Raw genomic sequence first — 27,184 nt, 5'->3', positions numbered from 1 at the left:
AATGGTGTGTTCATAGGATTTGCTTCATTAGGACAGACTTGCTTAATTAGGTGGGTTCTTTAAGACATGGTCAGGATTTGCAACTGGATGAGACTATGGAATTGTTAAAAGTAAGGAATGAAAACATCAGATTAACTAATGTCAAATGAAAGTGTATTATATTGACCTTAAAGCGACACTGAAGTGAATTTGTCAAGCTCCCGGTTTTGCTTGCACTGCATAGACTGTCTCAAATTAACACACTTTTCATTGTTTATGCGGTTGATAAGTCAGTAATTATTTTATAAAGCCCGCAAGAAGAAAAACTACCATGCGTGGTCTGCGGCGGCCACACCAACTAAAGGCTATGACGCCGGAGGAGGTGGCACCGTGATTGGACGATGTCCAAGGATAGCATTCAAACAAGTTTCGGTTTCGGTTCTGTAAAACAACATGCTTGACATCCGACGGCATCGTGGGATGGGCATTCTCGATATCTCAGTAATCGTCGTACCGCGCTTCTGCCATGTTGTCGGCTGTAAAATGCCTAAGATAAGCCTCCCATCGTAGCAATCACTAGCCGAGGCCTACACAGTGGATGAACACCCTCTGCGTCACCGCAGACGCTCAAATGCCATGCGCTTTTCCCGCATATTCGGAGCTTGCCTAATTCATGCCTGTATCGTAAAAAGCGTGTTCACACCAGGCCAAGGGTCTGCTGATTCTGGCCTGTGCCCACTGCCCGCAAGTAGTTGGTGCTTGTGGTGACAGCACGCCAACGAGAACTGGCTAGCGCGTCAGTGTCAGTCTGCGCGCGTTCTGCGAACTCGCTCGTGCAGCAGTGAACGTTACGGCCCAAAACTGGTGAACTCGGTTTAGAAAATAACGGCTGCAAACAAAAAAATCAACTAACAAAAAAAAGCATGTACCCACGGGGATTCGAACTTGCGACTTGCAAAACAATAATCCTGGCGCTTCAGACCACTCGGCCACGAGACAGCACTGCCAAGTTGGATAAATAAGGTATATAATGTACAACCAGTTTACACTTTTATTTAGTTTTACCATTTCAGGTATCTTACGTGACTTTTGTTGTAGCGCTCGCGCAGTAAGCATCCCCCAAACTTCCACAATATCTCACGTCTGGCAATTGCATTTCTTAGACGGAAAAGCGTTCGCAGATGTGAGGTCGTGCTGCTGACCGCTGTGCTTGTTCACCCAGCACAAGAAAGTGCTTCCTGCTCCCTAGTTTTGCGCTGTACTGTAAAAGTTTCAGTTGATTTTATTTCCTTAGTACCTATATTGACTTTGCTGACTCTTCTCTTGCCTTCAAGTGACTTTATATTTTGCTACCAGCGTACCAGTCAGCGAAGCGTCGCATGTGCACTTGTGCAGCGTTGTGTGTGGAGCGACCCGGACTCGGAGCTTGATACAGTGTACAAACTAACAAAGTAAAGAAAGGCACATTCTTCCATTCGCAAACATGTCCTGGCTTCGTTTCAACTGAGCGAGCAAATTGCGACGACCCGTCGTTGGCGGCTGGCGGACTAAACGGTGGGCCGACCGACTCTGTCGGAAGGTCGGCAAGCCGTGCAGTGGCACAGCCAATTGCAAGCTCATCTCCTCCTGACGTCGCATGAAAACGCCACAGAAAATGGACGAGGGTGCAGAGAGGAGGACAGCATTATCGAATTGATTTTTCTACTAAATAAATTCACATAAACGCGCTCAGATTGGTCGAAACATGGCCTATGGACTCCAGACTACAATTTGTGCTAGTAATCCCGCAATGTTTACAAATCACTTCAGTGTCCCTTTAAGGAGTATCTCTAGCATGAGCATGCCTGACACTTGCTCAGTAATTCTCAGTTCTTTTTTGTTGAAAAAAAGAAAGAGACAGAGGCGGAGAGCAAGAGAGGTAAGAATAAACGCCAAATAGTAACCAACACGCTTCAGATGAAACAAACACATGAAACAAACATAGTAATGCACTTACCGCAATCCACTTGTTTGCCAGGACTTCTTCGATGTTCAACCGCTGCGTTGGGTCGGTTCGCAGCAGGCCCTTGATCAGGTCCTTGGCTGCACGAAGTTGGGAAAAGGGCAGAGTTCATGAGCTCGTGCTACAAAAGGGTAACACTTGGAGAAACAGATAATTTGTGGCTCACACACGGCACAAAACAAATAGGCTTTATACCGCCTAAGCATCCACTGCGGACAGCCAAAAACGCCTAAAAACCATAAATAGAATTGACTGGAACACAGGTTGACTCCCAACTCACAAATTGCACAAATTAAAATTAAAAAAAGACACGCTGAATTGCAAAAGCACTAAGCGATGCCCTTACCTTGATAACAAATGCCGTAGCACAGTGACGAACAAATTCTGGCTTGCGCTTAAATGCTTTTTCTATACAAGCCACAAGGCTAGAAAAGTGGCGTGCGTGCAGAGGTTACTGAGAGAGATCTGAACTTGAGTCAGAAGGTGAGTGCTTTTCGCTGCCCATGTTCGAAAATGCACCGTCCTCTGTGCCATCACGCACGCTATGCTTGTGAAGCACTTTCTGAAACAACCTTGCCCCTATCCCCTTGGAAAGGCACTTTCACGCCAACAGTACTCAATTACAAAAGTGGTGGACATTGCAGGCAGCTGCAAGAGGTCCTTGGGCCTAGCATCCAATCACTGCAATGTTCACACATCCGACCCTTAAAGGCCAACTGCACTCAAATTTCACCTTGACCAAATTTATTTTTAATGTGTAGTAAGTACCCCCAAGTCAGCTTGGACACGAGTGGCAGCCCCGTGAAACGCCTCGTTGATCAGTCAGAACCGTTTAAAAAAGCTCCGCTGCAGACCACGCTGCACCTGCCGACGGATCACGTAAACAGCCATGACGCGCCTGTGACGTTCCAGTCGATGGGGGCTTCTTCCTCTGGCCAGCCACGCAGCTTGAGAACCGATCGAGCTCTGCTGCACATGCTTCACCCATCTGCTGCCCCGTGCACGCGTAGAGCTTGCGCGCAGACTTTCTCCCGAGCTGGTGACCGTCCGGCCGCTCACTGGACAGCTGCAACATCACTGCAATGGCCGCGCTCTCCTCGGTTTCATTTTCAAAATCGCCGATTATTGCTGGCCGCTTGCGGCGTCCACGAGCGTATTTCAGCTGCTGTATTTTGCATGTTGCTTTCTTTTTCAGCAGACTGCATGGCAATAGGGTTTTCAAGAGGTCGAAACTTTGAGTGCAGTTGGCCTTTAACCCTTTGAGGGTTTTTGCCGTACGTGTACTGCGGCGGTTTTCCGTCCCGCAAGGTCTTTGCTGTACGGGTACGATTTCGAGCATCCGTTTGAAATTTCGCGCCATATTAACGATGCATGCTCCCTGGGAGGAAATTTGATTGTGCTACCTTCTTGCGGTGAAAAACAGAACTCTCTGGCTTCGGAGCGTTATGGCGTCTGTACGTGTCAACGCATTTCGTGGTTTCAGTTTCGCCACGTGATCGCATCGGAGGCGCGCGAAACTTGATCGGCGCTCGCTATCAGGGGCGGCGGAAGTTGATTTCGATCTGTATTGGCGCTGCTCTTATCTTGTTTATTACCCACGCTCACTAGGTATTCTTGCCCTCCTTGCTTGGAACTGAAGTAACCTAATCGGAGATTTGCACGAGCAAGGGCATGAACCCCAAGGAACTACAGCCCCAAGGAAGAACGCGCCGCCCATCGCAAGGCCCGGAGGCAACAGCTGAAGGACCTTCGCAGATCTCGCTGTAATCTTCCTCCTCCCACTTCTGACCTCACACGCCGCGAAGGCACTTACATCCGCCAGGCTCAGACTCTCTCCCTCCCTTGTGACCTCGTTCTTCACTATATCATGACCCGAGATGGCACGCCCCACTGTCAGGTGTGTGGTGCCTATCCCGACGTTAAACACACCTACTGGACTTGTCCTCGCGCCAGGAGATCACCTCACTTTCTTCATCCACACCTTTTACCATCCCACATTCCATACTCATGGGAAAACTGGGCCGCTCCTCCGCCTGATCTTCGCCCCATCCTTTGGCCTCGCCTCGCCCGGCACATTCAGGGGTGAGACAGCTGAATCAGATTTGGGAGCAGTTTTTGGAGCAGCGAAATCTCTATTTTGGAGCAGAAGAACCATGATTTGGAGCAGACATTTATTACGTCACCTTAGAGCCTAAAAATCAAATTTTTGGCAACTCGGGAGGGGGGGGCGGAGCGCACTGTTTAATGGGTTTTGAACGTACATAACACTGAAACAGCCTTTCAATGAAGTTTTTTTTACTAGAGTATCACAAGGCACGAACTGCACTACCTTTTTACAAGCCATTAAAGGGGTCCTGAAATGCCTTCCGCCGATGCATGGATGTACATGTAACCAAATAAAGCAATGTATTAGCAATCTCCTCCTGCAAGAATTTTGTTAAAGCGATGAGTATTAGCTGAGAAATCGTAAATCAAAAACCGCGAATTATCGTCGTGCCGTATTTCCTCCTCCTTTCAACTGTTTCTTCGCTGTTGGCCTCCCCTCCCATGATGCTCCGCTCCTCAGCGGTGACGTACTTCCGCTATTGCGCTCCCACAGACTGCCGTCTGCTACGGGACAGCTCTTTCGGCTTTTTCATCTCTGTAGACACCATGGACACAGGCTGGAAAAGCGAACGAATGACCTGGCCGCATGTGTGCGGCCTGGCCTTGCCCTTTCGCGGTGTACGTAGCTGCAGGGCTGCAGTTGGTATCGGCGGCGAACTCGCAGCCGCGTGGGGAGAATCGTGCGCTCGTTCCCTTTGGTGCACCGCGCACTGTTTATCCAAAAAGCGCGGTCTCAGATGTGGCCCCGCTGGTGCCGGGTGTTATTTTGTGGTGGTTGTAATTCCTACTACCGGCGGCATGTGAAAAAAGACATTTTCAACCGACACAGAACCCGTGCACAAAACGCGCCGGATCGGATCGCTTTATCAGCGGCGATGAACGTGAAGGCGAAGAGCAAACCAACGCTGCACTCGATCAGCGAGAACCCGTGTTCTGACAAGCTGCACCCATGTGTTGCATTCAACACTGACGGGAAAGCGTTTGTTTGCACTTGTTTGGATAGTCGTAAAATGTCCAAACACTCCGGCACTCCGCTAGCAGATCAGCCGGCGAGACATTTCGGAAAACATTTGACAGATGGCGCCGTATGCATTAGTGTGTCGCTACCACTGATCTCCACCAGAGTTGTCGCTACGCGAAACAGATGAGACGCTCTACTAAAACTCCCATCGCGGTGTCACGTAGCGGGACGCAAAAATTTAGCGTTTAGCGTATGCAAAGGCCACAAACGCTGTACTAAAACTCTATTAGCAGCAAAATAGCGTGCGTATGTGAAACCGCTTGCGTTTACAAAGCTGCACGCCGAGCGCGTACGTTTCAAACCTAGTGACATCGTTTAAATACACTGGCAAGCACAGTGTAACGTAGTCAGATATCAACCGTATGCTCAGGCGACAAGCAAGAGCTTGTTTTATGTGGGGCGGAGATTGCGCATAAAGGCCCGTTCGCACTTGCGACGAAAGCGAGTGAGAGCGGCAGGAATTCCGTCGCTTTGTCGCGCGACGATCGTTTTTGTCGAATGGTCGGGACAAATTTTGGTTGCGCGACAGAATTCCCGTCGCTTTCGCTCGCTTTCGTCGCAAGCGGGAATGGAAAGTTCTGCCGCTGCCGTCTGCTACGCAGCTCGGAGGTAACCGCGCGATCTGCTCGGGCCGGATGAACGCGCACACTCCCGCACGGCAGCGCCCCAAGTGGCAGACGGCCGCGTACATCGCTCCCGGCGCCCGCCTGGAGCCCGCCCTCGGCACACTAGCCAGTATATTTCAGGCACTATAATGGAGGAAAGATTTTTTGCTTCCGATGAACCTAGTTCTTTGCCCCTGTGTTTTTAAATACGTGGAGTGGTTAGCACGTCGTCCTCACGCAGCTCTGTATCGTCGTAGCATCGCTGATTGTCCGAACGAAGCTTGCAGCTAAGCCAATGCAGCGACCGAAGCTGTGTGTGTGTGTGTGCATCGCCTCCTGTGTGTTGTGGACGCGTTCGTTTCGCGATGAAATGCGACATTGTACTTCTGCGGGTGGATAGTGCTTCCCATGGTCTGGATTATCTTTCTCGAACGACGTACCACTCAACCTCGCATTTGGTATGTGCAGTGTGCCTGGCTAAAAGCCTTCTCGCTTGCGCGCCAGAGTTGTGACTTGCTGCTCTCCCCGCAAACCGGGTGTGAGGTGAGTGCCGTATTTACGACGGGCAGGAGGAGGCAACTCATCGTCTGTCAATCGCGGTTCAGACTTGCAACGCATGTTGTGACGTTGCGTTCGTTCGAAACGCATCTCTGGATTGTTTTGAAGTTGAATAAAATGTACGCGTCAAACCCGGGCATTCGGCTCAGGGCGTTCTCTGCGATTGCACCAAAGAAGTGCCACGGGACTTTCTTTATGGTACGTACTCACGTAAGATAAAATCCACGTCGTGTTATGGCCGTGTTGCATTCAATACAAACGGTTAAGCTTTTGTTTACACTTGTTTCGTTTGTCGTAAAATGTCAAAGCACTCCGGCACTCTGCTGGCAGATCAGCCGGCGAGCCGACGCTGAGCAGACGACTCATCTCTTTGCCGGAAGTGCGTGAAAAAGCCGCCCAATAGCAGGATGTCTAGCTCATGACGAACATCTGGGAATCGATGATGTAGACATGTGAAGATGGCGGCGTCCAAAAACACGAAGGAAAGGGTGAGAAAAAAGCGACAAACTTTGCAACAAATGTGTGAGCTTTCCGCTGCGCGTAAAAGAGTAATACTTGGCACAGGTGACGTTGGCGACCCAATCTAGCGATTGCGCTAGTTCATTTAGTGTGCTCAAAATGCCTTTCAGGGCCCCTTTAATAAATTCTTCGGCTCTATACATAGATAGCATGGAGTGCCGTTGAAAACATCGAATCGAAAAACTAAGCAATCGTAAGGCATTTTTATTATCATGGGAACGCTGAAATTATTATTTTTGGAATCCCAGACTCGGCTTTACACACAATTGTAGAGGCATGGCAAAAGTTGCGCAAAGCGAGGTGACAATCTTCGCACCCCATCAGCCCTCCCATTTCAATCCCCAAGGTGCGCGTTCACTACGATCGCAATTTGAATAACTTTGGTATGTTTAGCCACCTCCCTCTTGGCATTAAATTTCACTTCAGATAGAAGAACTATTATTACTAGCGTGTAATAATAGCCTGTCCCGCTATCGGACACTGCTTGAACATTTTGCGGCGATGTAGCCTGCGCCGCCACTTCTGCAGTGTCGATCGTCCCATTTCCGCAACTCGCAACGTCGCTGTCAAACGCAGCAATAGCTCAGCGTTTTATTATAACACCGCAATGAGTCCGAAATTTCACTTTAAGCACGCACCGCGCCTCTTACTCGAGGCCGAAACACGGCGAATTCACATTGTTTTGGATGAACTCCCGTTCTTCGATTCACGCAACTTCCCTCAACAGATCAAACGACTAAATGTAAACCCAGCCACCCCCATGACCAAAACCACAGTAGAAATTGGCGAAGAGCACTCTGCCTGAACCACGAGCAGCTGCTTCGCCCGACGGCCATGTTTTCCAATATTCACCGCACCAAGATGGCGGCGCCCAGTAATGTCGTTATGGAGATATACGGCGCTCCAAAATTGCCGTCCTTTCATCAATTTTCACCAGTAGTTTGTCGCCTGAGTACACATACGTATTTTTTCTACAGGACTTTGCAATTGTTTTCCATGGGAAAACTTAAAAAAAATCACAGAATATAACATGTGCAACCCGACATGATGACCTTCGAAAAAACTATCTAAAAACTATCTTGGGGACAATTTTATGCAGGTGTTTTATTGTATGACCAATCAATTAAACCTTTACAAACAGGGGTGCTGGAAAATTATGCCGTCAGTAAGCATTTTTCCCCACTGAAACTGGCGGCAGCGTTAAAATCCTTGGCTCTCAGACTGTTTTGGAGCAGTTTGGCGCAATTTCGGCAATTTCCAAGCTTTTGGAGCAGCCTGGCGCAGGAAAGCAGATTTGTATCAAAAGTGCGCAATATGCGCAGCTGTCTCACCCCTGTGTGGCCCACGTGCGGGGCCCTGACACCTGCGGAATTCCCACCTGAACGTCTTCCAGGCCCACCAGAACCACATTTTCGGCAGCCCGGACATGGGCCGCTTTAAATAAAGTTTGATCTCTCTCTCTCTCTAATCGGAGACTCCGTTGCGGGGGCGGCGGAAGTTGATTTCTATCTATATTGGTGCTGCTATTAGCTTGTTCATCACCGGCGCGCATGAGTTATTCTCGCTCTCCTCGTTTACTGGGTTGCCTTCAAGTTCTTCAGATGCACGGCAAAGCGGCGATATGGCTCAACGAACTGCCCGCTCTGATGACACCGACCGCGATGACTCTTCTGACTCTGAGTTTGCTCCTTTCACCGAGTCTGAATCGGAAGACAGTCTTTCTTCGTAAGAAGACAGCTCATTTTCGGACATGCGCTTTATGCGTGCAGACTGTGATAAGGCACTGTGCGTAGACCCGTGTTTCAAGGAATACGACACTCTGAAATACTATTGAACATTTTTCAGTTCTAAGTGATGCTGACCCCAAAATACTGTTACTGATAATTTTTTACCATTTAATCCTGACTTGAGACATTTTGTACATTCCAAATCTGCAATAAACTAATTTGACCACCAGGGAAAGTTTTTTTCCAAAAAATTCGACCCTCAAAGGGTTAGTTAACCAGCACGCACATCAGTCCCCCAGGAGCTACAACAACCAAGTCTGTCCTGCTGTCGCAAAAAGCCTGCTTGGTTAGCCTCAAAACGACTCACGAAACAGCACGTCGAGTTGATCAAAGATTGCACTCGCGCATCAACGACTACTTTTGTAAGCCCTCCTTCGCAAGATCACAAGGAGGATGCCGCTGCTCACCGTCTTGGGAGACGTTCTTCCACTCGGGGTTGGGGAAGTCGTACTGGCCCGCCCGGATGCGCTTCTTCATGCCCGGGGAGATGGCCAGGCCGTGGTTGCTGTAGAAGGGTGGGAACCCGCACAGCCTGCAACAGCACACGAGAGCGGCACTTGTTTGTATGCACGCACCCCTCGTTTCACAAAGTTTCCTCTGTGAGAGAACAACGACGATAAGAACAAACGCAGCTGAGCAAAAGCTGTTGATGGCAGAGCCTTGTTACTATGAGCTTCAGGCGAACAATATTTTTAGATTTACCCAATTTTTTTTTTTTCTGATCCCACCACACCGAGTGCCTACACTTTCAGTGCAAAAATGTTTATGTTCTACACATTTAAAATTAAAAGCGGCGACTTTTGTGAGAAGGCTTTTTTTGTTAGCACTATATTTCGCTTTTGCCTTGATATAACAAATTCCCATTTCCAAACTCCACTGTTCATAAATTTCGCTTATCTAGAGCACATGACAACAGCTTTGAAGCAATGGCCTTCCTTCTAAAACAGAGCGGAGATTACGGAAACCTGGGACAGCCGACCGAAAATGAGGGCAGGTCTACGATAACAATTTCGACTCAGTAAAAGCAACATCAAAACATTTCTGGTGCAATGATATGAATAGCTGCAATACTAAAAATGAATATTTCCAGTCCCTGCCAGGTTCACTGGACTAGCCCACGTCGCAGGTACCATGATAAAAATCACTAATACCTGTCAATCAATTTTTTAAATTTTGGGTGTTTTGGTTTCGGCGGCCGGAGCTAAACCTGGACTATGAGGTGCGCCGTGGTGGAGGGCTCCGGAATAATTTCGACCACCTGGGAATCGTTAACATGCGCTGAAACCTTGACACCCGAACTTTTTTATTCTCCCCTTCATAAAAATAAGAAGGCCACCAACACCTCTTGATGAACCCTTATCCTCGGGCTTAGCAGCACAACGCCTTCGCCACTGAGCTACCACAGCAGGTAAGTAATATATGTCACACCAAAATCCAAAGATATGTCTAACCTGTAAAAATCTAACCCAACCAATCTTGGACACTAGGCAAATTTTTCCTTCTTCCACAAAGACCTACGACACTACCTGGTGGCAACACCCAAACTTAGCACACTTCTTTAGATTCCCAAGACTTGCGCTGTTTTTGAATGGGCTATCTCTTTGGGTTGTTATGGTGAAATTCGTCGTTCAGTTAAGAAGTCTCAGGGGACAAGAAAGTACAGCTGAATAAGACTCGAAAAAGAGGAATTCACTATCCATCCATTTCTTAGCCCGAAGCTGTTCATTTGCGCTTCTCCATTTTATGAGAATGGATGACAGCAGTACTCAGCACAACAACATGCTAGGAAACTAGCAGTAAGTGGAACGCGTTCAGGCTTCTGCACAGGAGTGATCCCAAATGATTAAACACCACAAATTTTTTTTTTCGCAAGCTGCAATCAAGGTCGCTATGGCATATTGCGTCTTTCATTCATCAGTGCGCGCAATACCATTTACTACATCCAAATCACGTGCCTCAATGCCACAATTCACTGATCACTGTCATCGAGCGAGAGCCATCGTACATGTGCCATCATGCTCTGTCACCAAATTTGGCCCAAGGTTTGTCAGAGGTGGCTAAACAATATTAACAGATGTATAGCGCAAAAAAGACGAAGGACAAAGAATGCACGAGGACTTAGCGTTTCGTCCTCGTGCATTCTTTGTCCTTCGTCTTTTTTGCGCTGTACATCTGTTAATAATGATCGACCAACTAGCCCAACAACGTACTTTACTTGGCTAAACAAAGCTTTCAAGAACAACAAAAGAAGAAAACGGCCACAACAAATTCTGTGGCACAAAAACAGAAAGAAAAGAGAAACAAATAGGTGAAAAGGTGGCTCACAGTATGTACATGATGACACCCAGAGACCACATGTCACACGACTTGTCGTAGCGTTCGGGCCCCAGAACCTCAGGCGCTGCAACAGCACGAGAACGAGAACGAGCACAGGTGTGAGAAACATTTCGAGATCAGAACCACTGTGGCACGTTTACAGAATGAGCTTTCCAGGGCAAGTTGACTATGACTGAGAACGGTTCAGAAGTGTACTACCCTCGTGTACCACCATGAACAAAGGCCCGGGACTATGCCGCACTAGCCAAAGCTGACCTCTAGCTCGATCCGCCTCAGTTCACTGAAATTAAATTTCCCCATACATCACAAGACTTGTCGATGCTAAAACCTCTTGACATTCGTGAAAAGGACATTTGCATAATATTGGACAACCAGTGCACCAAAACGTACAGAGCTAATGTCTGTATGTTTTTCAAGATAGCAGGTGCTTAATGTTTTGATTGGACAACCCACATAACATAACCGCAGGGTAGCACAAGCTTTTTCCTATAACGTTTTTTTGCTCTCAAGCTGACAACGTTTATGTCATATAGCCATTACACTGCTAAGCGCACCCTTCACTCAAGCATAAGCATTGACAGTGCCGACAGCTTTTTGTTCAGTGACGAAGTGCAAAGCTGGTTATTCTATTCTCACCCAATCAAGTAGCCCTATCTTGACCAGAGTTGACTGCAAAAGTGCTGTGATGTGACAATGCCATGCATGAAAGCTCCACAGATACAACTTTAGACAGAGCCACCCTCTTGTTTTGTGTCCACAGGCTTGGAAAGATCAATTTTTTTTCTGGCTAATGCTAGTCTTTCTTTTATACAGAAAATTTTCTATGCAGCCTAAGCACTTTGACCTTTGTGATGTTCTAATACATGCAGAGATCTGCCCCTTTGTAAGGAAAGCCCTCAAAATCTGCTCACTGCAAGGAAAACAAACCACAGGAAAGTGAATGGATGATTTTAACAAGATGATTTTGTTGTTGTGCATCATTAAAATTTTGTTCTTACAGTCCCAATGCCGGCGCATATGCTACAGAACAATCGGCGAACTCACCGACATAGTAGGGTGTGTAGCAGGGCGTCTGCAGAGAGTTGAAGTTTGTGGTTTCCTTGGCAAAGCCAAAGTCTGTGAGCTTGAGAACCGCACTGTCGCCGGGCTTGGAGTACAGGAGGTTCTCAGGCTGCAATGAAAAGGGAGCAGGGTGGGGCAAAACCGTTCTCACCTCAAAGCAGCCACCAGCAAGCAACGCGAGAAGAAAGAAAAGCTGCAGCACCCCGCAAAGCACACACTCACCTTCAGGTCCCTATGTGCAATGTTCATGCGATGAAGGTGAGCCACTGCCTTGCAGATGTCTCGGATGATTTCGGCCGCCTCTGAAAATAGAGCCAGGAGGGGCACGGCTCAAACAACACACTCGAAAACCCCTGAAACCACTAACCGGCATGCTACATGTTTTCCCTCATGAATAAAAAACTGCCATGATCCACTTGTCATGTGAGCGAATGTCCAACACCCTCCTCCCCGTAGAATAAGATAACACCCCCGGGGAAGCACACATCACCTGCCACTACAGTGAACCTTCTTTTCAGAGAACACGTAAGTCGTGTCTCTATTAACGGCCTCCTAATTTCCATAGCAAAATGCCGATGCTCACAAGCTCCACGTGTGGTCTTTGGCCCCTGCCTGGCCCTGCAGTTACACACTTACACACTCCCTTTGAACGGGAAGTTGGGCTTATGTGGAACTTAAGCGGAACAGGGGTGCATGGGGGACAGGATGTGACGACTAATCACCTGCTGGGCGACCGAAAGCTCAAGACAATATTGCCGTATTCAAGGCAGCGAGGCTGTGGCATCACCGGCAGGTCAGAACTCGCACTCAATGGCACGCCCGGAATTTTTTAACCCTGCGGCAGGCCCATCAAGACACTGCTGTAGCAGTACAGCTTGGAACACACAGGAAATATGCAGTGGATCACAGGGTGTGTAGGCCTAATATGCACACTACTGATAGTAACAATGTAAAGAACCGACCAGACGCATGCTCGGTGAGCTCATTTGTTGGCTTCCACTTTGACTGTTTGCAAAACCCAAGGTTCACCCAAGGTCTATTTCTTGTTCTTTTGCAACGTGTTTTTTTTTTCGCGCTCATCTTGATTCACGAACTATCACCAACTCGCCCAACTCACAGTCCTCTTCACGAGGAAGATGAAACGGCTTGGGCACGTCTAAGAGCGCCTACATTATCCAGTTGGTTTAAATCCTAAATGACATTTTCTCCAGCCCACATGCCTCATTGAAGTAGTTAGACTTTTAAGCAAGCTAGCTTGCTACTTTCCCGTTTCACACAGTGCTTCCTACTATTCATTTTGTCACATTAGGCCATGCAGATAGTCATAAATGCCTGCAGAATACACACTGCACGCTATTTATGTGAGAACACAACAGAACAAGAAAAGCTTCAATGTGCTCATGTGGTGGTGGTGGTGGTGATGTTTATTGACGGGTGGACCTAGCCTTGCGTGGTATACCGGCAATTGCTCACCTGATCAGCACCTTTTACCGCTACGCGCGGGAATTCACCATGACTCTCTGAGGCTTGTGACCCGTAAAAATTGCAGGATCAAACGAAAGATGTCCCTCCTCGTGATCCAATGGCCTTCCGGGAAAATTAAATCGCTCAAAGAGGCATGCGGAGCAGCTATCCTTTGCAGTTCTTTAAACAAAGCTAACCACTCCTCCGCATGCTCTCGGCAGTCCATAATAAAATGACCGATGTCGCCTGTAGCACCACACGTTCCGCACAGAGGCGAAGAGATAATGTTCAGCTTATGAAGCCACGCCAATGTCCATGCTGAGTTGGTCCGGATGCGGAACAGTAAGGTTGCCTCTGTCCTCTTCATTTTTTGCGCCCGACCAAATGAGCTTTAGACGAGGGGAATACTGAACACCGATGCGTTTCAGACAACACACACTGTAAACCTGCGGCTGTTTCCATCCATCACTGTTATCAACGCATAAAAGTGACATTTCCGTCACTGTCAGAGTGCACCGCTAGAAAAGTCAGGCTGCATGTGCAGCTGCCATCACGTGCTTGCAAGGTATACAATCACATGACGGGAAGGCTTAATGCCACAGCCGCCTTGGAAACTGCGCGCACTTGCTACGTTTGCACAGAAAAAACAGCTGTTATGATGCAATAGTAGAGCCTCTCATTGTGCCTCAGGCACACTTTCACTCAAGCAGGACTGTTCTCCTTCACCGCACTACAAAATGGTTGCTGCAACAGTCAGTCATGGCCAGCTTGACTTGAAATGATTGCCCGGGGATGCCGGTGGAGCTGGCCACACTTAAAGGAGCCATGAAGACAAAATACAAGTTGGGTGTATTAGAAAGACTGCTTAGTCCCAATAACAGTGATACCAATATCATCGCAATCTTCGAACAAATAACGGAGGTATTAAAGAAAACGTGTGAAGCAGTCGCGACCGCCTAGCCAATTTCCCGCAACTTTTCTATGACGTCACGGAACCTTGTTTGTGCGATTGGCGGCCGCCACTCTGACCTGTCGTGACGACACATGACTGGACGTCTGTAATGGGGCCTCTAGTTTCATTTGACCGCATCCCTTGAATGCTAACGCGCAGTTAGTTAACACACTGAAAATTATGTTTTATTGTTGGCCCGTATGACGTCATTCTTGCTCATAACACGTCACTGTGGCGCAAAATTTGAAAGTTTTTAAATACTTCTTGCTTTTTTTTTCGTTAAGAAAAATATCTTTTGTGGCTGTAATGGAGCTGAGTGAGATACTGAATCCTAGTTCTTTCAAATTACACAAAGTTGTATTTTCTCTTCATGGCTCCTTTAAAAAGGCTTGTAGTAAATAAAGGGAGAGCAAGCTTGTGTCAATAGGGGCTGCACCAATCCTGCACTGTATGGTTAGTCTTGTCACAGAAAACTCAATTTTTTGTGGCACCCAACACATAATGTAGTGGGAGCGAATGCAATGCGCAGGTATTTTTCTTTAAAGGTTGCATTGCTGTAAAATGTGTTTTGACGAAAGAGAGAGAAAGAGAAAGTGTTTACTAACTGAAAATATTTACAAGGCGAAGTTCTGCCTCTCGACAGAGGGCACAGGTCTCGCCAGGAAAGAAAAGAGCATTGAAAAAAAGGCAGTGAAAGGGCAATGGAAAATTAAATATGATAACAGGCTTTTGACGAAACGCAGGTGAGGAGAAACACTTAGACAAAATCAGCTCTCGCATTTTTCGCTTAGACGCTTTATCTTATTATTATAATTACTACCTCCACATATGAGCCATGCCACCGTTATCTTCCGGTTGGCGATCCACCCTTTCAGGTTACTCTGTCTATGACTAAGTGCAAGCATTGCGCAATTCCATTTGTAGTAAAGAGTAAAGGTGGGAAAACGTTTTTATTGGAGCGAACAAAAAAAGAGAAAAAAAAACAACTTTTTTCAGTCATTTTACAACAGCATCATTTACATTTGGGGCAGCCTAATTTTCCACTATCATGACCAGCAGCCACGTGCAATTATCACGCAGCTAATCAAGCAAATCCCTATGGCGATTATTTCTCCTATGGCTCTTGTTAATGATTTGACCGGGTAGTGATAATGATTCGCACATAACTTAACCTCACCCTTTCGAGGCAGGCGAAGTTCGGAAGGAACAAAAGGTTTGTTGAAACGAACTCAAGTGGCACACAAGCACTTAGCAGGCTGACACAAAAAGAAAGAAGACAGAAATGCAGCTGCACATGCATGCACACTGATCGCGCAGGGCCACAACTTTATAGTGCTATGAGCAAAAAAGCCACCCCGTTTCTTGGCCAATCCCCACGTGGGTATGTGCCGTGAGTAAAGAAGCAACAAAAACAACAATAACTTGCCTCGTTCCGTGAAGGCGCCCTCAGCTCGTTCCTGAATCCTCTGGAACAGCTCCCCGCCTTCCATGCTGCGAAAGAAAAGAGGCGGCAACAGTGAGGATGCGTGGGCCTTTCGTCGTCATGTTCAACAGCATCAGCACTAAACTGCGATGTTTAGTGAGAAACAAATTCCAACATTCTACTGACAATAACACGCAGAAGATTTCTTCAGGTGATGGTCCAGCGAGCACAAGGAAGTCAGCCAATTAAAAGTCTAAAGTATGAAAAAAAAGAGGCAATAGAAGAAGAAAATGATAGCGTATTTCAATATTGCCTTTCTATCATATAATAGCCAGACGGGAAAGATCTATAGCGACCCAACAAACTACACACCTGGTAAAGCAGAAAATACGATGTTCTCTGCACTTATAAAGATGCAACACCGTCTAAGCATGATCTAGCGCTACAGCACGCAAGAGCCCAATCAGCATGAGGTCCAATGAGCTCCGAGTAGCAAAAAAAAAAAAAGGGGGGGAGGGGGGGGGAAATATAGGAAGCCGACAGATAGAGAAAGTGACTGCCAAGCCACTTGATCAACAGACGAAGGTCATGAAAAGCTTTGAGAGGATAACTGTAGAGTATAATAGCAACAACTACAACAACGACGGCTACGAAAACACTGCCCTTTCCACATTTCCTCCAGCGCAGCACTGCCATTTGGTACTTGGTATTCCGTAATGTGATTACAACCAGTACACAAAGTGAGTTCTCAAAAATACTATCCCCCAGAGCCATTCAAAACACCGAAGAATCTCTGCATCATTCAGCACCGCACTGACAGCCTGTCTTTCCTCAGAGCCGACAGGTTGAGTTCTCACTGAGCAGTGCCAAAAAAAAAAAAAAAAAAAGTAGAGTCACTACTTTTAAATGCAGAGCATTTCTTAGCCTCGCCTGTTCCTGCGTCGGACGGTGTCAACAGTTTCGCGTCCGCAGCAGGTGCGCCTCTCCTTCCCTCCTCTCTCTCAACAGCAGCTGGCGCGCGCATGCGTCGTAGCCAGCCCGTTCGCTCCGTCGCGGTCTCGGCCTAACAGGTGCGTGATAGCAGCGCGGTGGGTCGTGGGAGGGCGCGCGCTGCTTGCGCATGCGCGCTCTCCCCCTCGTACTGCTCTCCCTCTACTGCGCGCGCTGCAAATATAGCGGCTAGCGGTCGCTCGTGTTTCAGTCACTGCGTTGCTCCTTCCTTCCTTGGTTGACGCTCGTGCCCACGTTTACTCGTGTCTGCTACTCCAGCATCACGGAAGAAGCGATGGAAGCAACACTGCCTTCAATCAGTACTGAGGCCCCAATGCTCTGCATTTACTCGTGTTCCCCTCGCGGGAAGGCGCGGGAATTTTTAATAAGTAGGACAGCCTTGGGGCGGACCATGGAAATGCACGAACGACCATCCGTGGAGGCCCTGGTGACGCGGCTAAGACCGGCACAAGAGTACGCCATGCATGAGCTGATCATTTTTTGCATCGGGATCGACAGCAAAGAAGAGATGGCACATTTAATAAAGGGTACAAGCGTGAACACGCAATACAACGCGGTCACCGTCACAACAAGAAGCCGCCGCACACAGTCACCCAGCGAAAACTGCAACGAACAGAATGAGGCCACGACCCATTCAGACGGGCCGTAACCCGAGGCCACAGACACACTTCCGCTCAGCTTTACACGGCGCTACGCACACGCGCAGCTGCCGCATCTCGATGACAGCGCGCCACTGTTCTTCCAACACGGCCGCGCTTGCTCCAAGCGCGGACACGGTGCGACGAGCACGTTGTCAATAGGGCCGGCATCGGATGTCAACGCGGGCGCAAGACGACGGCTAACTGCGCCAGACGGCGCCAAGTAGTCCAATATTCTGACAGCGGCTGAGCAGACAGACTCCCAAGGGCGCCGCACGTCCGACAACTTCCTCCTCCTCGTACAAGGGCGGAGAACCATTGTCAAGGGACAAACGCAGCTCGGCTTCCCAGTCCTCGAGCAGTTGAGAATGACGCTGTCATTGCACGGACGTCTTGCTCATTATTGCGTCATAAAAATTTAGCGCCCTTCCACTACGTGAAGAAGGGAAAGCGAAGCTGGGCGCAATGCAAGGAGCGCGCGAAACAACACACGTTTGTTCGTAATTTGCGATTGGGCACACTTCCTAACCAAATAGCTGAATTAAACTTGGAAGGGATCGAGCTTTATTCTACCGGACAAAAATGGCGCCTTTCGTTCCCATCCCATAGAAGCCATGTATTAACAGCAGACGGGAATTCCACATCACTTACAACTTCACTAACGGAACTCGGCGCCATGACACGGTCGTCTTAATTTCAGTATATGATTTTTTCCCCCATGACACCTACATTAGATTGGCAGCTACAGAGCATTTTACACTAGCACTGGAGTGAATGCTTGCGATTCTTTGCCCACGCGACTTCCGTTGACGCATGGGGAAACCTAGACACACACAGCTTCGCTGTAAAACGCCACCACGCCACAGTGGTGGTGGACATCGTGAGAACGACTAACCCGAGAGGGAAGGGGTGGGAACGGCAAAGGGGGTACAAAAACAACAAACGTTCTTGCAACAATCATCCACCCTCTACGTAGGCTAGGGCGCTTTGAGGGGTTTTGTTGGTGTCGGGCTGTTGTCATTGCGCTACGGTGCCTTTACGAGGTTGTACGACGCGGAAGTCCAGTGGGCCGATACGAAAGCAGACGAAGGCATTGACAGGATTGTAAAGTCCTAAGTGACGCCGGGGGCTTTACAGTAATTGCATGCACACTAGCAAGCGCAGCTCTGGGGAAGGGGCGCAAATAACGATATGTGTGCCACGCCCACGTATTCTGCAGAGTTGACAGCACGGGAAAGCCACGCTATCAGTTGAGTGCCGTCATATCGAGCGGGACAGGGAAATACTTTGATATAGTCGACAATTTAATGCACAAAACAGTGAGATGATGTTCAAGCCTTTCCATACAAGCGATCACTGGGAAAACACGTATTTGATATAGACCGTTTCGACTGCAACCAAGCCCAGGCCCGAGGCGGCGTACGAAAGGACAGCCGCAACTAACATCACCCCGACCGTCATATCACGCACGTGCGTATGCATACCGCGCACTTTCCTCGTTCGCAGACAAGCAAGCGCCTGTCCTCGCGAAGAAAAGTAACTCGTGCTCCCGGGCTCGTTCTAGTCCACGCTAGCTTGCCTCCTTCCTTATAGGGGCTCGCAATATGGCAGTGTCAAGCGAGGCAACGTCGTTGCATCAGCAACAATTTTCTGGCTTACCGATAATATAGACACTGCGAATTTACGAACACAATTACATGACACGAAGTTTGTTTCAACCGTCATCCTTCAGCAAAGATGCATCAAATCCGTGTGATTAAAACAAAAATATTGAATATTTCGGTGCCGCTTAAATATTCCATAGCTTTAGCTTTCTTGCCAGTGTTTCTATACATGACCTAAGCGCCGTACTCGCCAATAGTTCAACAACCGCCATTTACGTTGAATAAAATAACCGATTCTGGGCAAAGTTGAGCTTCCGTTCATAACACCATACTGTTTTTTTCCGCGGCTTATTTTTCACTCGTTTTGTACCCGATTCACGTCAAATAAATCTGGCGGTTAAGCGCTGGGCCGCTGAGTTGCTGGCCCGATCCCGGCCGCGGCGGCCGTTTTTCTGATGGAGGCAAAATGCGAAAACGGCCGCTTGTCTAGATTTCGGCGCACGCATGAAATATCCCTAAGTGGTCTAAATTCGAGTCACATTTTTGGGGTTTTAACCCGCCGCAGCCACACCTGGGAGATGTGGCGCGCCGTAGTGGAGGGCTCAGCAGTGATTTCCAGCACATGGAGATCTCTAACGTGCGCCCAAGTCTCTACACACGGGCTTTTTCGCTTTTAGTTTCCATCAGAAAAGCAGTCGCAGCGGCTGAGATCGAACTCGCGTCCCTGGGCCACCGCGGCGGGTGGGTGGTCAAAAGTGTACCGTTGACTCATAGGACAGGAGTAACTCTGGAGGATAATCCCTCCTCTATCTTTATAAATTTGATTTTCTAATGCCCAATCATTCGCAGAAATATGTCACTCCATCCGCAATGCGGGTGACGATTAGCCCCATAGGTGACGCGGGTCAATTGTGGCATTTAAAACACCCTTTACATAATCATAAATCCCTGTAATAAGGAAGCACCCAGGGCCACCTCCGAGGCAAGCATGCGTAAAGGTAGGTGCATGTGCGGGAGATAAACCATTGGAAATGAAAAAGGTTCATTTCTACAGAGACTTCCTGGGTCACAAGAGGTTCGCATTTTGGTTCCATTCAAGTCAAGACGGACGCGAACGTCAAATTAAACGACGAATTTGCATTTTTTTTTTAACTTTGCCGAACGAAGTTCGCTGCTTCGTGGTTTTGTGCGGTAGTCGCTGTGCACACCACGGTCAAATTTCTTGTCCCTGACTACGCAGAGAGAGAGAGAGAGAGAGAGAGAGAGAGAGAGAGAGAGAGAGAGAGAGAGAGAGAGAGAGAGAGAGAGAGAGAGAGAGAGAGAGAGAGAGAGCAGGTTTTACAACACCAGCTGTAGCCGGACCTCTATGGTTCCGCGCAAACAGACCAAATACCCCCATATAGAGCCCGATTCTACACATATATGACGTCATAAATCACGCCAGTTTGATTATGCCCCTGGGCACATCAGGCGGTTTTGCACCCGGTTCGTTACACAAATGGAGGTCGAAAAGGTGCTACGAGTGTGGTTGTGAGTTTGAGCTGCCACTACATAAAGGGGTGGATATCTATCATTCTTACCGGCGGAATTTGCGTTCTTCGCAACTTCGCCATTGAAATGCCATATAACAACCGAGGTGCTTCCGCGTGAGTTGGCTGGGCGGCGTCGGTCACTTAGAGTGAGCCGTATTAGCCATAAACAAAAAAAAAGGGGGGGGGGATTTCATTGGCTCTTCATTCGCGCTGAAAGGATGAATAAATGGGCAATATAGCGAAGTTTCTAATGAGCCGTCAGACGTTTTATCTAAATTAATTTAGCGGCTTCGGAACAGCGGTTGCCTCACTCGGCTGCACAGCCCATCGCTCCCTCACTGCGAAGGACGGCTTTGTGTTTACCTGAGTTGCTCTCGCGCGACGAACCAGACAGAGTACCGCCGCTATCAAGAACTCGTTCGTGCTGCACGGCGTCGCGCACGTAGCAAGCATATTCTCGCGTCTTATGATTGCAGCTAGAACTGAAAATCCCATCACCATCACGTCATCACGAGGGAATTTTTTTAACAAACAGTAAAATAGAACAATCCTACGATTATCTGTGACAAAGAAATAGGTTGTGTTAAACCACGAGGATAACCTATTGAGGCGTCAAATAACACACCAAAGGGGCCTGTAATTGACAAATATGCGACTGGAAGCAGACAGGTGTGCGAACAATTCTTACTTTATGAGAGGCAAAAGCTTACAAAGAGAGCGCTATCCTCTGAGCTATAAGAATTCGTAAACTTCAAGGTTTTCGCTAGTTCTAGGTTACAGTCCGAGCTAGCGTTCCAGCTGTGCCGAAATTCCATTCACGTCGTCTAGTTCCAAATGGACGAAAAGTCCACCAGGCCATCAAAACTAAACTTGCTCAACGCGCCTCACTTACATGAGAACACGTTGCCGTCAGAAATCGGCATACGTTTCATTAGCGATGGACGCAAAGCGCACGTTGCGATAAATACAAATGCGCTTGCTCGAGAGGCAAATGATTTCCCATTACCGAGGCTATGCCGAGAGGGAAGAAGAATTACTAAGTATAATCTCTGCACTAAATAATGTTTGCACTTCACGTAGTCCTCCTTTTTACGGACGTTCCGCGTGTCCCGTGAAACCATGCTGAGGCCAATTGCACCAATTGATTACAGCGCACAGCAATGAAAGAGCACTCAAGAATGCGAAGTGCAGCATCCTCAGCCTCGAGTGATCCCCAGATAGTTATTAGACAGTCCCCGCTACCGAGCGCTGCGAGGCGAAAACACGAGCTTTGGGCAAACATGAGAACAAAAAGAACGCACAAGTGCAATGTCGCAATGGGTGCTTTTCCAACGAAGAGTCCCCAAAATGGTATCGCGTTCAACACGCACAGGTTGGGCACCGTTTTATCGACACCGTCACTATTCCGGGGACGCTCGGTTCACGCGGGCAGAGGCTTCACGTGCTATCAAAAAAAAACAAGACGTATGAGCGAGATAAGCGGCGAGCTCCGACGCTTACGAATTGCCCAACCTGACGCGATAAAAGCGCCGGCGTGCGCGTATCAGTCGCGCTATGCTACGCGCCACAGCCTCCTCCTGAGAAGCCCGTTTCCCCACACTCTTAGGCAAAAAGGACTAAAATAGGGACTAAAATACAGCCGTTAGTCTTCGCGGGCGACCGTTCATCTTCAAGGGGAGTATCTGCGGCACAGTACGTGCCGTGTGCATAAATTCGGACTAACTGTTCGTCCCCGCCGATCTATAAGGAGTAACGGGAAGACGAAACGCATGCAGTTAGTCTGTTTGCTGCGTCGATCCCCTAATGGCGTCGTCGTTGCCCTTTCGCGCATATGTCTGCGAACAGTTTTATATTTCCAAAACACAAGGCATTGCAGTCACTGGGTGCATTAGATGGTGCCACGGGAGAAAATATTGATGTTCGTTATAAGAAAATCGCCCAGGGTTAGTAGAGCGGCGGGTAATGGCAAGGAGCGGCGAAGCGCGATTGTCATACGCTTCTCGGCGAGGTTATGTTGATACGCTGTGTTGCATACGATTCGTGCGAGATAATAACGACCAATGAAAGCTTTCAAGCCCCTTAACAGTAACTCAAAAATTAGTGACAATAGCAAAAGTGGATTCCTGAGCGTAATGAATATGTATATGCTTAACAGACTAGAAAAAACGCATGTTGCTGATGACAACTGCAAAACGAAAATGCTCGCTACAGGTAAGCGTCTCGAAGTTATTTTTTACACTCGGTACATAATTGCCTTGGGCACCAAAGCTATGACAATGCTGCAACTGCTGTAAAACCCGCTTGTATTTCACAGTCGCAATCGTCTAGCGACGCGAATTTGAAGAATTCAGGCTAAGCAACACCGAATTCGCTTTCGCCGATGCAGGAAAATATGGCATGTTTCCTTGTTCTGACACTCACACAGACGACACCTTTCACATACGTTACATAGAGCACTTAACATATGTATCGAACACTAAGAAAGCACTTAGCTTGCGGTAAGTTGTGCGGAAACAAATGAGTCGTCCGATCGCCCAGCTACCTATCTCAACTAGGCGACGACGAGTTGATTGTTATTTACGAAAAAACTATGGTTGTGAGGCTCTACTTCGAATCGAACTGAGAAATAGTCCCTAAACCTAGCGAAGCGCTAAGCGCACGGCGCAAAACGCGGTCACGTTCGCTTGCACAGATAGAAATTCGGGCACCAGTTGCAATGGATCTGTTGCGTTATGCACAGAACTACACGCTGTACACTTGAATATTATCTGCCGCACGAACCACCTGGCCGCGTGGTCTAGCAAAGGTTCTCGGTGTTCTCGGTGATTTTTCCCGGTGATTTTAATTGTGTTTGCTCTCCCGAAGACAGGTCAAAGGTAGATGGGGTAGCTGATCGCAGCGCGAAACTAGTTGGAACGATTACAGCCGACAGTTCGTTGGAAGATGTGGCCACGATTGCGGGAAATGGGAAAGGGGTTCTTTACACACACTTCCAGGGTGCAAGTCACGCAAGGTTGGATCGCATTTATGTTTCTGGGGATTTGACACCGTTGTGTAACAACTACGAAGTGCAAGAAGTGTCGTTTAGCGATCACTGTTTGGTCGCATTTTCATTGGGGTATAAAACAATACCAAAGTCCAATTTTAACTGGTCACTTTGGAAAATGAATGCAAAATTGCTTGATGATAAGGTTTTTCTCGACAGGGTTAAAAATTTCTTTGATAATAAGTATGGACTGAAGTGTAACAGCAAAAGTGAAGCCTGGGAAAATTTTAAACAAAACATTAAAATGATCGCTCTAGAGCGATCAAGTGAGATAAAGAGGAAAGAAAGAGAAAAAGAAACAGGCCTCCGAAGTATCCTTAAGCAGTTGATACAGGAAGAAACAAAAGAACCCGGCCTTTTTATAGATGACATAAGAAGCACAAAGCGCGCCCTGGAAGACCTTGATGTCGAGAAATACCGTGGGGCAACCGTGAGGGCTCGTGCGGAAAAAATGTTGGCAGGTGAACAACCGACAAAACGCGCTCTAGCTGACGAAAAAAGGCATTCACGTAAGCAAGACGTAAAAGAAACCCGCCGCGGTGGCTCAGTGGCTAAGGCGTTGCGCTGCTGAGCACGAGGACGCGGGTTCGATTCCCGGCCGCGGCGGCCGCTTTTCTGATGGAGGCGAAAAGCAAAAACGCCCGTGTGTACGAGATTTCGGCGCACGATAAAGATCCCCAGGTGGTCAAAATTAATCCGGAGCCCTCCACTACGGCGCGCCTCATCGCCTGCGTTGCGTCGGCGCGTTAAACCCCACAATCAATCAATCAAGACGTAAAAGAAATTGAGTGGGCAGGTGTAGTTACTCAGAACAAAGACGAGATAGCTCGTGCGTTCACACAGTACTATCGCGATTTGTTTGCTCTGCGAAAACCTAAAGAAGGGTTTAAAACAGAATTTCTGAACTGTCTTCCGCAGCTGGAAAGTGAAGAGACAGCACTTCTGGAAAGGGAGATAACCTTAAGCGAAATCGAGGACGCCATAAATGATTTGAACTCTGGCAAATCGCCGGGGCCTGACGGGATTGGTGCTTTTTTTTACAAGAAGTTTAAGGCAGAAGTGACGGGATTACTTCATGGGGTTTTTTCTGAGTCTTATGAGCGTGGGAGTCTACCGCCGTCTTGCGGAAATGCCCACACGGTGTTGATACCGAAGGGGGAGGACAGCGATCAATCGAACAAAGTAACTGGCTACAGGCCTATTACACTTACTAATACGGATTATAAGATATTAATGAAAGTTCTTGCAAAACGTATGCAAGGCGTTATCAAATCGTTAATAGGGCCTCACCAAACCTGTGGTATAAAGGGAAGAACTATATTTACAAATATTCATGTAGCCCGCAGCGTATTGGAGTACTGTGATGCCGACTTTCGAACGGTAGCCATGGTACAAATAGACCTGGCGAAAGCTTTCGACCGTGTATGTCATGAAATACTGTTTGAAATACTGCAGCATGTTAACTTAGGGTCGGTAATTAAAGACGGCGTTAAAATGGCCTACAGTAATTGTAATACTAGAATAATTGTTAATAAGGAATTAACAGATAAAATACACGTTCAGTCCTCAGTGAGGCAAGGGTGTCCACTGAGCCCGCTACTTTTTGCCCTGTATATCGAACCTTTGTGTGCAAAGATAATTGCAAGTAGTAGCATACGTGGTTTTTGCCTGCAGGCATGCGAAGTAAAGGTGTTGGCATACGCTGACGATGTGGCTTTTTTCTGTTCAGACAAAGAAAGTGTGAGTAAGGCGCTGCGCATGACGCAACGCTTTTGTGATGTAACGGGTAGTCAATTAAACGTCAGCAAAACTGTCGGGCTTTGGCATGGGGAATGGGCAGAGGTACCTGCTGTTTACGAAAACGTCCAGTGGTTCACAACGCCGTCAAAGTATTTGGGGGTACCATTGGATCGGTATCGCGAAAATACGGCGTACTGGGGCGATAGGGCGCATGAAATGCGTGCGCAGACAGAAAAATGGGGTGGTAAAAAATTGTCTATTTTTGCGCGTGCAACTGTGTGCAACTTGTTTCTGGTGGCCAAGATTTGGTATATAATGCAGGTTTTATCGTGTTCCCGGATGAATGTGCAAAAGTTCCATCGCCTGTTTGCAGTTTTCGTTTGGCAGTCGGTTTTCGAGCGAACAAGCCGCAGCAATTTGTTCCGCAGACTGGAGGATGGTGGTCTGGCGTTACCACACCTTTTTGTGAAACAGCTTGTGTCAAGGTTTTTCTTTTTAAGGGACCAGACAGACCCTTTAATTCGAACCTATTTGCAAATGTCACTAGCGACGGCTCTGCCAAATTTTGTTGTTTCATCTGTTGACTATGTAAGGCATAGTGGTAGCGGTTTTCTGCGGGAAGTAGTCGCATCCTTCCGTTTTCTCACGGCCCGGTTTTCGATGGAATACCTGTCCAATGTTTCCCGTAAGCGTCTTTCTAGAGACCTAACTGAATCCCTGTTCCCCGAACCAATCTACCGATCCAGGTACCGTGACAGCACCGGCCGCGACGTTTTAAAGAGGGTCAAAAAAATGGCAGTGCGAGGGGCTGCAAAGACGTTTTTCTTTAAGCTTCACACGGACACCCTTCCGGTACTGACATGGGAAGAGCGAAGGGGGCTGTTTTTACCGTGGGGTTCAGACTGCTTTTTGTGCAAAAAACACGAAAATGTGGAGCACGTTTTCCTGGATTGCTGGGACGCAGTCTTTTTCTGGGACGTCCTTCAAAGAACTATAAAAAAAGATTTGCCACTAACAGCCGAAGGAATTAGATACCTTTCAGTAAACACGGACAGTATTCCATACGACCTGCTCTTTCTTTTAGGTTTGCACGCAATATGGCGTAGCAGAATGGACGTTCGTCACAATTCAGTTGACGCGCGGTCTGTAAATAGTTATTTTGTTGAAGACGTCTGTAGTCTTCGAGATGTGGTGAATAATGATGATTGTGATCATGAATTTTTGTGTTTGTTAAATGAGCTTAGTGTAATGAAAGTGCACCAACATTTCAGCGCCAACTAAAAGTTTGGCGGAGGTTTATTGTCCTCAACCTCAAAGGTTGATTTTGTAATGTGTGTGTTGTTGACAAAATATGCAATAAAGAAAAAAAAAGAAAAAAAAAAAGGCCGCGTGGTCTAGCGGATAGCGCGTCGGGTTCCTTGTGTATGATTCCGGGCGTCAGGGGTTCGATCCCTGCTGTGATGGAGTTTTTTTTTTCTTTTTTTCTGCCTCCACGCAGTTCGTCCTTGGGGAGTATCGGAACGGACCATCCGGGTGGGGGACTAACCGTTCGTCCACTCGCAGTTAGTCCCCAAAGGGACTAATGATTGTGGCAGAGGCCGTTAGTCCCCGAAAGGACGAACTTTTAGTCCTTTTTGCCTAAGAGTGCAGCAAAGTCGTCGCTTCGCGGCTTTGTTCCAAGGGAGAAATATTGAGTTGTGTCCGTTTCGAAAACGTCCACTCAGCGTCCATTTTAATCGTGACGTAGTTGCACTTACGCGGACTCTGACCAATGACATGCCCAGGAAGAGACGCCACT

At 47.8% G+C, this 27,184-nt stretch overlaps 1 protein-coding gene across 2 annotated transcripts in view; it reads right to left on the bottom strand.

Annotated features, from left to right (window-relative positions):
- Mapk-ak2 (MAP kinase-activated protein kinase 2) overlaps window positions 1–27,184 on the bottom strand; it is a 99,644-nt gene that overhangs the window by 8,900 nt on the left and 63,560 nt on the right. For both annotated transcript variants that reach the window (XM_077683826.1, XM_077683827.1), the window contains exons 3-8: window positions 15,819–15,883; window positions 12,199–12,278; window positions 11,959–12,085; window positions 10,903–10,978; window positions 8,985–9,109; window positions 1,976–2,061 (exon numbers count right to left, since the gene is read on the bottom strand). In XM_077683826.1, the coding sequence (XP_077539952.1) occupies window positions 1,976–2,061; window positions 8,985–9,109; window positions 10,903–10,978; window positions 11,959–12,085; window positions 12,199–12,278; window positions 15,819–15,883 (559 nt within the window). The remainder of the gene's footprint in view (window positions 1–1,975; window positions 2,062–8,984; window positions 9,110–10,902; window positions 10,979–11,958; window positions 12,086–12,198; window positions 12,279–15,818; window positions 15,884–27,184) is intronic.

Source organism: Haemaphysalis longicornis, unplaced genomic scaffold, assembly GCF_048455015.1.
Source record: "Haemaphysalis longicornis isolate Haplotype H1 unplaced genomic scaffold, Haemaphysalis longicornis Haplotype H1 scaffold_9, whole genome shotgun sequence".
NCBI classification, from domain to species: Eukaryota; Metazoa; Arthropoda; class Arachnida; order Ixodida; family Ixodidae; genus Haemaphysalis; species Haemaphysalis longicornis.
The sequence above is the reverse complement of the archived record's forward strand: the minus strand, read 5'-3'. Positions and strand labels throughout refer to the sequence as shown.